The 16,061-nt window shown below is 38.1% G+C and overlaps 2 protein-coding genes across 2 annotated transcripts; one reads left to right on the forward strand and one right to left on the reverse strand.

The window, feature by feature from the left end:
• Nucleotides 1-1,492: 1,492 nt before the first annotated feature.
• Nucleotides 1,493-5,632, forward strand: ankrd53 (ankyrin repeat domain 53). The gene is made up of 6 exons (XM_042512708.1): nt 1,493-1,611; nt 1,835-1,928; nt 3,087-3,286; nt 3,620-3,784; nt 3,889-4,009; nt 5,078-5,632. Exons 1-6 carry the CDS (start codon nt 1,493-1,495, stop codon nt 5,630-5,632), a joined length of 1,254 nt encoding a protein of 417 aa, XP_042368642.1.
• Nucleotides 5,633-7,255: 1,623 nt separating this feature from the next.
• Nucleotides 7,256-14,870, reverse strand: tex261 (testis expressed 261). The gene is made up of 6 exons (XM_042512786.1): nt 14,513-14,870; nt 11,384-11,463; nt 11,109-11,262; nt 10,492-10,559; nt 10,259-10,361; nt 7,256-9,538 (listed from the first exon to the last, which is right to left on the reverse strand). Exons 1-6 carry the CDS (start codon nt 14,580-14,582, stop codon nt 9,423-9,425), a joined length of 591 nt encoding a protein of 196 aa, XP_042368720.1. The 5' UTR covers nt 14,583-14,870; the 3' UTR covers nt 7,256-9,422.
• Nucleotides 14,871-16,061: the final 1,191 nt, after the last annotated feature.

Raw genomic sequence — 16,061 nt, forward strand, 5'->3', positions numbered from 1 at the left:
ACAAAGAGAAAAAACATTAGAAGAAAATCATATAAAAAGTGAAAAATATCCAGAAAACTATAGCCTATGTATAATTGTTATTATTAAAATAATTACTAACTTATCTTGATTTATTTGTTTATATATATATTTTTTTCTAACATTTTTTTCTTTTCTTATATGCTTAATTTCTTGTAATTCCAAACTTGTAACTTCTTTCCCTATTTTTTAAGGAAAACAAGCCAGTTTACTCAGGTTTCAAAGGGTTAAAGAGACTTACCAACAACTGCATGCAGACTTTATGAAACATGAGCATGCCTGCTGAATAAAAATATTCTTATATCAGGTGGCTCTCTGCAGTTTCTGATCATTGACACATTTACTGTCTGATTTGAGCATCAGACAAAAGTGATTTTTCTTTTTTTTCTGAAGTTTGTACATGTTTTCCCTGTGATCTTGAAGGTTAGGGGAAAATTGATGAAAATGAGGGTGTCTTTTTTTAGGTTACTTTTATCTATGATTACAATAATGTCTTTTTCTTCTCTATTTCTCATTTTCTTGAATACATCTTTCATTTATAGTCAAATAAATGTGTAACTCAAAAGTATAGTTATACATCAGATACTAAAAAAACATATCTGATCTTAAAATATGGTTTATATCTTTGTTAGCTGTATATGATGCCATGCAAATACTGAACATACTGGGTAAAGTCCTTCTAGGGATAATATAAACCATTTCAGTGGCGATTTTAGGTGGAAAAAATGCAGCACAACTAGACTAACGTTACTTTTACCAATTACAAACCAAGAAATTTACACACGTTTGACCAAATGCTCAATATGAATGAGCACATACCTGTTTGTTGTTGATGTTGCTGCTCAGATCCCCGTTTATTTGCGCCGTCAATTAGCCTAGTTAGCTATTTTAGCTCCGCCAAACAACTTTTACCACATCGTCCTGTGGTGGTCATGTTTGCTAACCCTCTCGGAAAGATGCTTGATATCATAAAAGTACCACCTCCTCTAAATAATAACAAACAAAAAAGGCGTCTTCTCTCTGGCAAGCTAACGTTAGCAGTTGACGATAGCCATGTTGTCCTCGAGAACCACTCCACGTTAAATCTAATTATTTTTACAAAATCTTTAGGTTATAATAATGTCCCGCGGCTGATGGGCACAGGGGGCTTTCATCTCATGTTCTTCATCAAAAGGCAGACTTTTAAACGCGTGCTAAGAAGATAACACATGTTTTTGACAGTGACGCAGTTACTAAAAGAAATACTAGCTGCTAGCAACAACAACTTTAACGTACTAGTCAAACAGCCAATCAGCGGGCGGGGCAGCAGGTAATCAGCTTCAGGCATGCGCAGTGTTGACGTAACAAAAAGGTTTTTTTTTTTAAATAATAAAAACTTATTTCTATATATATATTTATATATATATGATGGTATAGCTTGTGACAATAGACTTTATATCAATAAATTATAAAACATTACATTTGTATACACAGTATGCCTGTTACTGAGTTGTCTAAAATCAGAGTTCGTCTCCTAGTTACCACGTTTCCGTGGCAACCATGGAAACCTGTCAACAAATCGGGAAAACGGAGACGTGGGAGATGTAAAAATAGGTAAATAACGTTAATAATATTTAAGTTTATAGGTTATTTTCTGTGCTTAAGCACACGCTTTTATGTATGAGTCGCTTTGGGGACGCTTTAAGTTTGTTATAAGGGTCATTTTGAACGTTACGTTGTTGAATTCGCTCACTGAAAATCATCCAAAAAAGTTGTGTCTTATGGTAATGATAGCCTTGCATTTACGACGGTAGTTTTTGTATGGTTCATTTTGCAGAAAACACATCCACAAAGCTCCCCCAGACGTGCACATGTTTCCAGCTGTTGCTGCTGGGAGCTCAGAGAAGTTGGATCTCAGTGTGAACAGTCAGGTAGGCTCATCAACACTTACCACACTGTAAAAATACTCAGTTACAAGTAAAAGTCAGGCATTGAAGAGGTTACTTAAGTAAAAATAAGTAATTTTATTTAGGAACATGTACTTAAAGTATGAAAAGTAACAGTACCCAGTCCAAAAAAAATAAATAAATAAACAAATATTCATAAAATATATTAATTAGTAATATTATTAATTATTATTATTAATAATAATAATAGTAATAATAAGCAGGGCATGTATTGGGTGGATTAGTTTATAACAAAACATATTTTATAAACGTTTCTTCTGATTTTTATGCAAAAATCTACTTTGGAAAGGAAATAACGAATAAGAAAACAGCTGTATTCATTTAAACTATTGGGTGGATTAGTTTATAACAAAACATATTTTATAAACGTTTCTTCTGATTTTTATGCAAAAATCTACTTTGTAAAGGAAATAACGCTTTCAGATAAATGTCAGTAAAAGTACCATATTTCCCTCTGGAATGCAGTGGAGTAAAAGTATAAAAGTGTCATGAAAAGAACAGACTCAGGTAATGTACACGTATCCTAAATTCATACTAAAGAACAGTAAATACACTAAGTTACATTCAAACATCGGGTGAGGGATTATACTGTAGATGGCTGTCCACTGCTGTGGCTTAAAGAATATACTGCAGAGCATGTAGTGATGTAATTAAGTACCCCAGTCCAGCCATTTATTTAAAAACAAATGCCAAATACAAATATACACCAGTACAGGTAAAAAATCAGCATTAAAAAGTTAAGTATAATAGTCTTAGAGCTACTCACAGCGGGGAGGGGTGCCTTGAGGTGATTATTGATGTGTTATCCTCGAGGCCTGAATTGGATTTCACTGTTGTGGCTGCAAATGCAATTAAATGAACAATTTTAATCTGGAAAGCAACTACTTCTTTCAAAGAAGCAGTTGGCCTATCAATATTTTCCTCTAAAATGAATTTCATTACACTTTCACAAAATGGAAATAAACAAATAAATTGCCAACTTGAGCAGCACATTATTAAATGTGTTTATATTCCACTTTTCACTGGAAACACATGAGTCCCACTCCATTCAAGCATCCCAGTAAGCCATGTGATTAAGAAAACATGCGTAACTCTTTGCATAACTTGTGTTTCACCCTCCAGGGTCTGTCAGCGCTTCACGTGGCCTGCCTTTATGGCCAGCTGGCTGCTGTTCAGCTGCTGGTGGCGTCCAGGCTGGCTTGGATCGACAGCAGCGATCTCCAGGGTCGTCAGCCTGTTCACATGGTCCTGTCCTCCCGCAGCTCACCCAACACCTCCTCCTGCCTCAGATACCTGCTGGAGCATGGGGCCGACGTCAACGCGTAGGGGCCTTATTCTGTGAAAGATTGCTTTGTGCAAATTTTCAGCTTTATTGTCTAAAATGGGTGCATTTGTAAATTCAGTCAGCTGGATGCATGCTTATTCAATCACCAAATAAAACATTTTATAAGAGAAGCTTGAAAGCAAACTAACACTGCAAGAGTGTCAAAAAGTAAAATTATGATTAAAATGAGATGAAAGTTTAGCTGCTGTTGCAAGAGATAATGATGGTAATGATGATGATGACAACAGTAATGTGATAATGATAACAGCAGTAATGATGGTAATAATAATTAAGTTTTTTAAATAAGTTTTTTTGTGTGTGTTATTACCAGTACCACAGATTCAGGGACGACCCCGCTGCACTTGGCCGCCTCTGAAGGCCTCCTGGACTGCACTGAGATCCTCGTTCAGGCTGGAGCAGATGTGTTGGCCCAGGACAGCGTGGGACACACCCCTCTGGATTTGGCCCGCATCTGGTGCCACAGGGAGGTGGCAAGGTAACAAGCTAAAAAAACAATTCACACCAATAAATGAAAGCTTTGTTAAACCGTTTCAGATAAAATTGACGATTTTTTAAAAAGTCTTCTGGTTTTCTCTGTAGGTATCTGAAAAGCTGCATGTGGCAGACAGAGAAGAAGAAAGAAATGCATGAGAGGAAACTAGTTCAAAATTTGTACAGTGATCTCGTGGAAATGGTCAAACTGAATGATCTCAATAAAAAGGTTAGTTGATATGCTGACAACCACATAAATAACTTTGTGACTGAATCATACATCATCAAACATATTCACATGTTAAAACCCTCATACACTATTTCTACAAAAAGTAATGTAATTGAATTTGTAAGTAACATAATACATGTAAGAGTTTAAAGATTGAAAAGTCCTCTTAAGGAGGTAAGTTTGGAGGGTTAATGGGACTGATACATTTGAAACAGTCAAACAAACACAGGACTTTCCCCCAGGAGATCGGTGTTTGTGTCCCATGTGAAACCAAAAGAAGTATTGTAAAGTACATCCTCACTGTGTTTCTTTTCCTAAACCTGACCAGCTTAACTTTGGTTAAGTAAGTTATGTTAAAGGTAAACTATGCAGGATTGTTGGTTAAGTGAAAGTAAAAGCCAACTCTAGATTCAGCCTCGTTTGGTGTTTTGCATCACTAAATTTGTGTTTTTTTGGCGCTGTGTCTCTCGAATGACTACTGCTTACAGTCTGGCACCACAGCAACCATGTTTGCTTGTTTTTTCCTAAACCTAACCTACCTAACTTTACTTGTCTTAACGTAACCTTTAGAACTTTTCTTGTCTAAATGTAACCTACGTAACTGACTTGGCTAAACATAATCCACATGAATTTATTTTCCTTAACCAATCTCACGTACATTTATCTGCCTAAACCTAACCTACGTAACTTTACTTGCGTAAATATGACCTACACAAATTTACATTAAGTAAATAAAATGACCATGCCATTTGTGGGACACTAGTTCTTTAGATATCATACAAACTGCTGAATGAGGATACATTAGGCTGCTGAATGCAGTGTTACTTAATAAACTATGCTTTCTTGAACATTGTGATCAATGTTGATGTAACATTTAAAGGGTACTTGTGAAAATCCTAATCTTGCTACGTATTTTTTACTTCAAAAATTTAAACATTAGCATTAATCTCTCATTGGTGGAAGATCAGGTAGTATTCTCGGTTCTCTTGTCAAGCTATAATAAAATTTGTAGCATCTATGTAACATATGAAACAAAACTATTCACACTTATTCCTTGTCAATTTTCAGACACTTATTGATGTGAAGATGGCTGAGTGGGCGAACAATAAAGGTCTTCCTCTCCTGAAGGATTTCCACCCCAGAGTCTCAGTGAGCCAGTACCACACCCAGTGTCTCTCATCAGGTCAGAACACTTCTTACCAAAAATATGCCAAACGCCCATCGAAGCATCAGCCAGAAGATCCTCTGGAGAAGATTACCTCCAAAAAGCAACCTCCATTCTCACCGTGGACCATCTTCATGGGCGTCCAGCCAGAGAAACCCCTCAGAGAGCCGGACCTTCGGGGCCAGGTCACAGTGTGGAGGGACAGCAGCAGCAGGCAGCCTCAGTACTCCACCAAGTGGGACGGCACGCACCGCCCCACCCCTGACCTGCCTCTGGACGTCCTCAAGAGGGTGTTGTTCCCCAGAGCCTTCCCCTCCAGGATCGCCTCCCCTCGTTACTTTGAGCCGCAGGACATTGAGGAGGTCCAGCACAGAGGATACCCCCAGGGGCGGAGCACCTCCCCCTGGACAGAGGTGGCCATGCACCTGGCTGAGGTGCTGGAGCCCGGACACTACTGAGCATCACACTGCTGGACCTGAAATTAAAAACTGATTAAAACTCGTCTGATACTACAATATTTTGCATATTTTAACATTGAAACTTGGTTGGAGGTGGAAAGAACATGAGACCATTTTTAGAAATAACATGAGAATAACAATAAAAATAATAATAAGCGGAAATAGTAAACATCAATTATAATTTCATTGTTTGTTAACATTAAAATTAACATTAACTTAAATTTATTATCGATAAACTTACGTACCATCATAATACTTAGATGTTAATTTCCTCTCATTATTGTTATGATTTTCACAATTTATATCAGTTTATTGTAGTGCACATTAACATTTTGTATAGTATATCAAGTATTTCTTAATGGTTAGTAATAGGTTTGTAAAGGGTTTATAAATATTGGATTATATACCTTGTTAAATGGCCAGTAAATACTGTGTAGTGCAGTGGATTGAAGTGGGTTGTGGGTACATTCTGAAAGGATTGCAAGTGACTTGTGATCATCAATTTACCATTTATGTTAGTAATAATCAACTTCCGGCCCAAAGGCAAAATCTAGCCCTCGACAGGGTCCCCGTGGCCTGCTGACCATTTTCTAATTCACAATGGGAAATATGGATTCACACTTTCAAAAGCATCTAAATGGAGCTTCTTTATTTGAAATAAATAAATAAATAAGCACCAGGGGAGGATCTCCCACCCCCCATTCGAGGTCCGATCTGTGTGTTTATTAACTGGCCCCTGGCCTCCTGTCATTTTGCAAAAGTGCCCCCTATGTACGAGTTGAGTATCCCTAATTTATGGTATTTATGAAGTGCTACCACTGTAATTAAAGCATTCTTTTTTAGGAAAACATGTATTACTTGGACGTCTGGCTGTGTGCATCACGAGTGTTAACAGGCATAACAGCAGACCGTCCCTGACAAAATAACCTGCCGCCCCATGACTTCAGCTCAAAGTGACAAAATTAAAAATGCCACACACTCCAGATGCTGCGGCTCCGAAAGCGGGGTGAACGGAGGGGTGAGTGAAAGGTGAGAAAACCTCAGTGAACTGGGTCACCTGTCTCAGATGTATCCCTGCACTTTCACTGCTGCCCCCAGGGACCTGACTCGGGATCCAGGTGAGGGCTTGTCAACAGCGTGTGCGTAACTGCGAGCTGTGACCTGTCAGCTGAAAGTGTGTGTGTGTGTGTGTGTGTGTGTGTCAGTTTTGTCTTCTTCCTTTACTTCACAAAGCACTTCACACCTCAGCGGGGGTCAAAGTGCACACAAGCCTCAACGTGGTGCACCTACTGTGACCAAGCCACATGGGACTTGGCTAACGTAATGCCATTCTGTAACACTGTCTGACACACACACACACACACACACGCACGCACGCACGCACGCACGCACGCACGCACGCACACGCACACGCACACGCACACACACACACACGCACGCACACACATTTCTGAGTAGAGTTCACGGTGTGACAACAAGAAAATCCATCACACTGCAAATCAAATTTAGCACTGACAGGGTGAATTAACCTGATTTAATTGGAAATGACGAGGATCAGTTCATCTATTTTTGCCTTTATTTCCTTGAACACCAACCTCTGAAAAGAACCATTTAATCCGCGTGTTATTTCAACAAAATCTTTTATTATACATTTGTGTGAATACCGGCCTACAATGAATCGCACTCCGTAATTGGTAAAAAGAATTTCGGCCTCTTTAATAGTGCCTTCATCAAACCACTTTCAGCAGCTTTTGTCCCAGACGCACGTAAGCACCCAAGAGTCACTGCAAGGTTCGATCTTAAAGAGTGTTTTCATTTTGTCGCTTGGTGTCGGGTTAACTCAATGATCAATGTACAAAAGCCAGTTAGTTATTACTGTGAATTTTTAAAAAACAGTCAGGTTGCAGACTACAGCGCTGGTGATTAATGACTCTGTAGATGTGAGACAAGAAAACAGAAAAATCTCAACTAAGTGCATCGTTTTTGTGGCCACACGTAAACAATCCAGACTGGGAGATTTCCATCGTAGCCAACTATAATTTAAGGGTGTTTCACTTATTAAAGTGATCCTTTCTACGGGGGCAGAGAGTATTCACATGTCAAATCTTGTAATTAAAACTAGCCATTTCCATTGATTAGTAGCTGGTTCTTTACAACTTAAAAGGAATACTTCACCTCCCACAGTGACCATTTATATAACAATTACTGTGAAGTAAACATGCCTCCATGGTGAATGAAGAATCCAAAAACAGAGAAAATTCTTGATGAATTTAAGTCATGGGGGTTTAACAACAGCAAAATTTTGTGAAAATATGAGTTAAACTCTCACAGCTGTGAGTGTTATTTAGTCATATGCTCAGTACTTCCCAAACAAAGCCAAACTCCACTGATAAAAACAATAATTTTACCCTGCTGAACATGAAAGCTGCTGGTCTACCACGGCCTTGATCAGTTAGTTAGTGTTATTGTGTGATTTTGGTGAACCAGAAATAACTCTTAAAAACGTTGTTTGATTCAGGTCCAACTCTTGACATTAAAGTGCAAAGCATTAAAATTCTACATATTGTGTTGTAAATATACACAGTGACTGCACTCTAAAGGTTGAAACTTGGAGATTGCAACTGAATTTTGCTATTGGATGAGCCTGCTTGTAGAAGCCTGCTTTTATCACCAACCGAGCCCCCGAGTCCCCGCCCACACCCTCTCGCCAACCGACTGCTATGTGTGTGCAGGTAGCAGGGAGGTGCTGTGGATCGAGAGGTGGCACGATTGAGTGACTGGGCATGTCTTAGCCCTCCCAGCCCTGCCCATTTGAGACTTTTTAACATTCCTTGACTTAAATTGTGCTGCAAGAATTACATCGTACACAGATGTTTTGATATAGTCTTTGCGCTTTTAACCTGGACCCCTATGACTTCAAATCATCAAGAATTTTCTCAGTTTTTGGATTTACCGCTCACCGTGGAGGCATGCGAGAAAAAATTATTTCATGAATTCAACTTAACATGAGGTGAATGGCTGATAAACATATGATCATTTGTGGTAAAAGTCTTCCTTTAACTGCACTTTCCCATTTGAAATAATGTTAATAAGCATTTCTGTGGTGACCTGTAGCATTTTGTCTGCAGCTGGGCTTTCCTTTCCAGGATCAATTCACATCAAAGTCAAAGACTGGACTTAAGGATTAAGTCAAAAAGTACCTTTAAACTGTTTCATTAATCTCCAACCTTCATCTGAGGAGACAGTAGTTTTCACAAGTTGTGTTTTGTCTCTTAACCTGCCCTCAATGCTACTTTGTATTGAAACAGATAAAGTGTGATACCTAAAACACACAAATGACAGCAAATCTCATCTCAAGAAGAAAAGTGTTAATGATTTATCTGCCAAAGTCAAAACTTACAGGTTTTTGGTGGTTGTTAATTTCAGATCCTTCACACATATCAAAGCTTAAAAAATGGAGGAGTCCAACATGACAATAAGAAAGCATCGCACTACGGACAAGATCCCCTCAAAGAGGTCTCCAGATGTTGTTGGCAGTCAATACAGACAGACAGAAAAACAAAGAGAGACGAACGTGGCCTGTGTAAACTCGTGGGCTCGTCCAGCAAGAAGCTCTGTTCCGTTTATTGGTCCGTCCTCTTCATGTGCTTCCGCTTTGGCCACTGTTTCGTTTAAGTCCCATCCAGAAACAAATTTCCAAAGTCCTTCCTGCTTCCCCTCAATTTCCAACACAAACACTCACTCACACACACCAACAGACCCCAGAGGCTGCACCCCGAGTCCGAGCTCCTCAGTACATTTTCTGTCGGCTGGGCAGCACTGCCTCCTTGAGGAAAGAGAACACGAGGAGGATCCCAGACCTCTTCCCCCTCTTGCCCTTGGTGAAGTAATTAGACACCACATCGTCTAAAAAAAATTAAAAGAAAAAAGGCATTTGTTAAATACCGTTTAGGGCTGCCCTTTAAAGTCGGAGATTAAAATCGTCAGTCAGACACCCCACAGTCGACTGAGATTGCTTGATTTTTTTAGTTTATTTGGGGTTTTTTTGCTTGTCAGTGTGCAGTGTACTTCTGGTGACGTTTGAGTACCCAGATTTTGATGCAGAGTGAGCGCTCTTGGCTTTCACGCTATTATCCTCTCTCTTCTGCTTAGAAGTAGCGAATTTACAGCTCACAGCATCTTAACACGACACAGTCTCAGTGTCATGGAGAGATATTAAAGTAAGACACATAATGTGTTCAAAGGGACACACAATCATTTAAAAGATTCCCAAAAATATAAAAAAATAAAATTAAATTAAATTAACAACCCCTGTGGCCACTACCACCACACATACGTACACCTGGTATTCTGTGGGGAACACTGAGGCCTCATTTAGGCCTGTTTCGTGCCTCAGTAGCATCCACTGAAAAGTCTAACTTGAACCAGAATATTTGCAGATTAATTCAAACCTTATATGTTATGATCCCCAGGGATTACTTTTTTCTTCTTTTTTAAAGAATATTTTTTGTTTTTTTTAGCCTTTATTAGATAGGACGGCTTAAATGTGAAAGGGGGGTAAATAAAAGGTTCTGATCCCTTAAACTAAAAAACAGCATATTGCTGAAAAGACAAAAAAAATCTCACCTCCTTGTTGCATGGTGGATGGAAGCACATTTTCCCCCGCTGACAGTGAAACAAAGAAGGCGAAGGGGATCACCCACAGGCAGATGGTGAAGTATGCCAGCACCTTAAAGCCAAACGCAAGATCATAAGACAAGTATGGGAGAAATGTTAAATTACAGAAAATCTCCCTTGTTGTTTAAAAAAACACTATATCACAGACAGCGTATGGCATCATGAATGTGAGATGATATTACCTCTGAGAATGGATAATACTCTTGTGCAAAGTACTGGAAGGCCATATAATGGTTCACCACCACCAACACTGGAGAGAGGAGACGAGGGAAAAGAAACAATGTTGGAAAAAAAGAAAAAGAGACAAGAAAATGACAAATAATCAGCATCGGTTTGACTTAATTTCCTCACACAAGACTCTTTGATGACTAAACGAAAGGAAGCTTTCTTTTTAGTTTCATACAAATACCACATTTTTGTGCGACTATCATGACTATTCTAAAATATTTTTCTTTTCTGTTTAACAAAAGGGTCTATCTCTGTTTGCACAATGTTATCAGACACTTAGAATAATGATACGATCCTGTCAGTGGCCAAAACAAACACTTTTAGTGGTCATTAATTGACAGTGTGAAGATGCCCCGAATGGTTAGCCTGTTTTACACTCTCGCTCAATACTGGACCTATTTCAAAAACTGTTGTTGCCGATAGTAACTCTGACACAAAAACATGGGAAAACAGGGTCCAGTTTGAAAAACGCCAAAGTTACCCTTTAAGTTTTATTTTCTTTAGATGATGCTGAAACCAGTTTCTGTTTTAAACAGGCAAATAATCCAAAACTGGTGTCTGTCGTACTCACCACAGGAGAGGATAAAGTTTGGGGAGCTCAGCAGTATGTATGGGAAAGTCTGCAGGAGGCCGAAGTACACCAGGTTGGTGAAGAGGCCGACTCCCACCATCAACATTGGGAAGCCTTCAAAAAGATAGAGACCTGCCAGCACACCTGTCGAAAACTGGACGCATTCGCACAAACAGTGAAGCAGAACACAGGTGTTGTGAATTACATATTGTACAATAATTTATTATTAAAAACAGCATAAATAAAATGACATCACTCTTTATCAGCTTACTCACCATTATCATGTACTTTATTATTCGACTGGTGGCTACTGTGTATTCTTCTATTAGTTCTGCCAGGTAGTACAGGCCAGCAGCTGGTGAAAACAAAGATGTGGAGATGAGCGACGACACAGGAAAAACTGTAACAGCAACTTCTGAGGCTAAAAAATGAATCCAATGCAGAAGTGCAAAAAAACTGCAGTTCCTCTAATGACCCAAAACAGAATAAATCCCCACAAGCCCCAATGCTGAAATCTCCATTCGACAAAGAAACTAAAAGATGAACAGATGAAATTAGATAAAATGTTTGTGGAAATTAAGACCTAATAAATTCAAATATAAGACCATTTAATGAATTTTAAGGCCTACTAATTATAAAATAAAATTTAATTTAAGACATTTTAAGAACCTCAGAAAATTACATCACTTTACTGTAATACAGCCTGTAAAACCACTTAGAAAATCATAATATCCAAATTTAAGATGACACCAAGTCTCATATAACGATATCGATAAAATATTGATATATTGCCCAGCTTTAACTTTTTTACCACTTTAACTGGAAACCAACCAATATTCTCAAAAAAGAGATAATTTGTCATTTCAATGGCATTTTAAAGACAATTTCAGAGCACGTGAGGCATAGCTTTGTTATGTTTATTACCAGGACAGTGTTATTTACACATGTGCAATCAACACTAAACTAGAACTCTTGGTAGTTGTTAAAAGTTCTCAAATGCTAAATGTTACAGATATTTATTAAAAAAAAACTTTGGATCAAATAAAATCTAAAAATAACTGGTCAAATAGAGTGTCTGAATCTGACCAGAGATTGAAGGCCAACAGTAAGTGCTTCACAGTTTTCTATTCTTGGTGCTAAAGATACATTTCAGTCAGTACCTAAAGATACTGAGATTCAGCATTTTGCCCTGTGAACAGCCGAGGCAAAGCAAGAAAGACAGGCCAAATAATATCAGCTCAGTCGAGTGAGTTATTAAAAACACATCTGAAACGGACATGACCCACAGTTACTAAACCCGCGTAGAACGAAGCCCAAACGCAGCCAGAGAGACTGAATGTCAAATCTTGTAAGTCAGGAGCTGAGAAGGTGACGGCTCACGGAGAGGCGAGAGTCTGAGAGCTTCATCACGCAAAGGCAATCTGCACTTTGCAAAAGATAAGAGTCAAAAGAAAGCGAGAGAAGAACTGCACTCCATATTTTCAGACACTCGCCATGAAATTTGTTCCTCTCAGCTCTGGACGACTCATCACAATAAATAAATTTCGTGCAAGAAATTGGGCCATTTGAAAAATAATTGCTGTTTGCTGGACTTACAAGAGGAAAAGCCTGAGACCTATAATTAAAGAATGATGATTAAAATTAGGAATTATTGAATAAGAAAACAAACTAAGAATCTGATGAAGCATGTGATGCCAGTTAATAATTATTATTTGAAAATTATCAGAAAAAGCAGAGAAAAAGGTAATGTAATTTTATATTTAAAATGATGTCACGTAAAAAAATGTTAACTTTTTTTCAGTATATTTTTGCAGGTCTTTTTTTTTTTCTTTGTTTGCTTATTTTCGGGTAACTTTCTTTCTTTTAATTTTTAAAAAAATAATTTTTTGCTGATTTTGGGGCCATATCTTGATATATTGCTCACTGTCATTTCACCATGTTTTTGAAAAAAAAAAAAAAAAAAATCAAACCAATTTGATTAGTTTCAGAGGGTTAATTGTTTAGTCTATAAAATGTCACAAAAAAGCAAATTATTCTCAATTTCAATTTCCCAGAGCGACATTTTAATCTTAACTCTTCAGTCCAACCGTCCAAAACCCAAATACATTTCATATACTATCATAAATGCCAAAGAAATTCTCACATTTAAGAAGACTAAACTAAAATGTTTAAAATTTTTTGCTTAAAAAATGACTTGTTAATTTCTTGCAATTTGCAGGACACTTCATGCTAAGCTTCTGATAGAACTTTTATTATTTATTCATTTATTTTACCATATTTCTGACCGAAATCAAACCCCCTTGCTCACATCATAAATTTTAGTTATTGTAAAAGGCATCTGAACACAGCACAAGAAAATAGATGTCAATCCAGGTTTAAGGGTTTATCGATTTAACTGACCTATACAGTATCAGCAAAAGTTTATTAGATTAACAGACGTTCCCCTTATGCGGTTTGTTTTTAGCCAGATTTAGTTCAGTAAACATGGAAATCCTTGTTCCAGTATTTGTCTTGTTAATGCAAATAAATAAAATGTACACAGAGAGACAGCTGACATGAAGTGTGACTGACAGTGAGCAGCCACACCTGACAGCTGCTGCAGGTGTTACGTGGCCAGGTAACAATCTGGCCACGTAACACAGAAAGGCTCTGAGACAAGTTTGCTAAAAGTTTTGGAGGAAACTCAACATATTGATGGCGCTGGTTGTGACATGCAGGTGGGCCGCGTGTTAAACAGCCAGCGTGTCAAATAACCAACCAAATTATCTAATGTAAACAAATGGAAAATACCTCAATGCTAATGTTAGCTAGATTACATAGCTACACATATTGGCTTGTTAATTAACGTATATGCTAACATCTGATTGAAAACGGCTGTTTGATGCTGCACACCAGATATTATGACCGCACTAACGTTATTTGCCACGTAATCGATTGATTGATAACTTAAAATCGATGAAATGACAAAGCTAAATGCTAACTGTTAGCAAATAATACATCCAGCAGAAGTGTCCCCAAAATATTTGAAATTGAAGACATATCATTATATAACTATACTAAATTCTTCTTCTTTTATCAAATGGTATTACGTCTTACAATTTTTAACGGCATCACTTTTTATAAGTAAAATAAAACCTCTTGTATTCGTTGCATATTACTTCCTGTGCGAGCTAGCTAAACAGGCTATCGGTATGCCGGTGAACTAACGCACGCAACGTATTTATTCATGGCGCACAATTACAGTTTGTATTTGCTTATTATTGTGTACACATTATACAGTCGCCGTTTTCTAAAACAAAGCCCCGTTAATGTTATATTCTGCAACTTCACCTGCTAATTTAGTCCGCTAGCATTAGCATGCTAATATTAGCCAGCTCGTGCAGGGATTCTTAGTGTAAACTCACCTATCGCGAGAGTGACGAAGGATATCTGGATGACTAACGACAGCCAGCTGAGTAAATAAATAAACCACATCTCTCTGCATATGAAACAACACGCAAACAAATGTGAAAATATTAGACACAACGGCTAGCAGGCAGCTAACTAGCGCTGGAGCACCGGTCAAAGTTCCTGCCCCTGTGCTGTCAGTGCGGGCCGAGGAGGGAGCACAAGAGCGGCTCTGAGGACGCAGAGGGGCTGATTTAGATACAGCGCCCCAAGCGGCTGGAGGAGAAGTGCAGCACTCTGACAGATACCAAATACACTCAAATACTGTGTTTGGGTCCTGAACAATACATGAACATGGTTGAATATCTATCTATCTTATCTATCTTATCTATCTTATCTATCTATCTATCATCCACATCCATCCATCCATCTATCTATCCATCTATCTATCATCCACATCCATCTATCTATCTATCCATCTATCATCCACATCCATCTATCCATATATCTATCTATCATCCACATCTATCTATCCATCTATCTATCATCCACATCCATCTATCTATCTATCCATCTATCATCTACATCTATCTATCTATCTATCCATCTATCATCCACATCCATCTATCCATATATCTATCTATCATCCACATCCATCTATCTATTCATCATCCAAATCTATCTATCTATCTATCATCCACATCCATCCATCTATCAGTCATTGACATCTATCTATCATCCACATCCATCTATCCATCTATCTATCATCCACATCTATCTATCTATCATCCACATCCATCTATCTATCCATCATCCACATCTATCTATCATCCACATCCATCTATCTATCATCTATCATCCACATCCATCTATCTATCATCCACATCTATCTATCTATCTATCCATCATCCACATCTATCTATCTATCATCCACATCCATCTATCTATCAGTCATTGACATCTATCTATCTATTTATCTATCTATCAGTCATCCACATCTATCCATCTATCTATCTCAGTCCATCCATATATCCACCCAATTCTGTCTATTCATCTGTCTACCCATCTATCCAGCCATCTACATCTCTACATCCATCAATCTATTCATACATCTATCCACATCCATCGACACACACACACACACACACACACACACACACACACACACACACATATATATACTGTATATGGATGGATAGGTGAATACATATATATGTATATATATATCCACATCCATCCATTCATCCATATAATACACATCTGTCCATCTATCATCAACATTTTACTGATTTATTTATTTGGGTAAATCCAAAGGGTTAAACTGGGAAATCTACAGTAGGGCCACCATTAAAAAAAAGGAGAGGGGCACTGGAAACATCACTCTGTATCACTGTCGTCTCTCGTTAACACGCTCTGTATGTTTCTGTCAGTTTAAAGTTCAAGTAATATTTCCAGTCTTTCTTTCATTAGCTGTAAATCTCGATCTCCTGCGTTCTCTCCCACACACACTCACAAACACACACGTCGGCTTTCATGTGCATTGATTCAATAACACTGAGGGGCCAG

Source organism: Plectropomus leopardus, chromosome 23, assembly GCF_008729295.1.
Source record: "Plectropomus leopardus isolate mb chromosome 23, YSFRI_Pleo_2.0, whole genome shotgun sequence".
Classification (NCBI taxonomy): domain Eukaryota; kingdom Metazoa; phylum Chordata; class Actinopteri; order Perciformes; family Serranidae; genus Plectropomus; species Plectropomus leopardus.

Excerpts from the sequence above, each read along its gene's own strand:
- tex261 (XM_042512786.1), bottom strand. The coding sequence starts at position 14,582 with ATGTGGTTTATTTATTTACTCAGCTGGCTGTCGTTAGTCATCCAGATA. Across the intron at positions 10,560-11,108 it reads AAACTTTATCCTCTCCTGTG|TGTTGGTGGTGGTGAACCAT; the intron begins GTGAGTACGACA and ends TCCTCTCTCCAG. Across the intron at positions 9,539-10,258 it reads ATCCACCATGCAACAAGGAG|ACGATGTGGTGTCTAATTAC; the intron begins GTGAGATTTTTT and ends AATTTTTTTTAG.
- ankrd53 (XM_042512708.1), top strand. The coding sequence starts at position 1,493 with ATGCCTGTTACTGAGTTGTCTAAAATCAGAGTTCGTCTCCTAGTTACC. Across the intron at positions 1,612-1,834 it reads CGTGGGAGATGTAAAAATAG|AAAACACATCCACAAAGCTC; the intron begins GTAAATAACGTT and ends TTCATTTTGCAG. Across the intron at positions 4,010-5,077 it reads TGAATGATCTCAATAAAAAG|ACACTTATTGATGTGAAGAT; the intron begins GTTAGTTGATAT and ends GTCAATTTTCAG.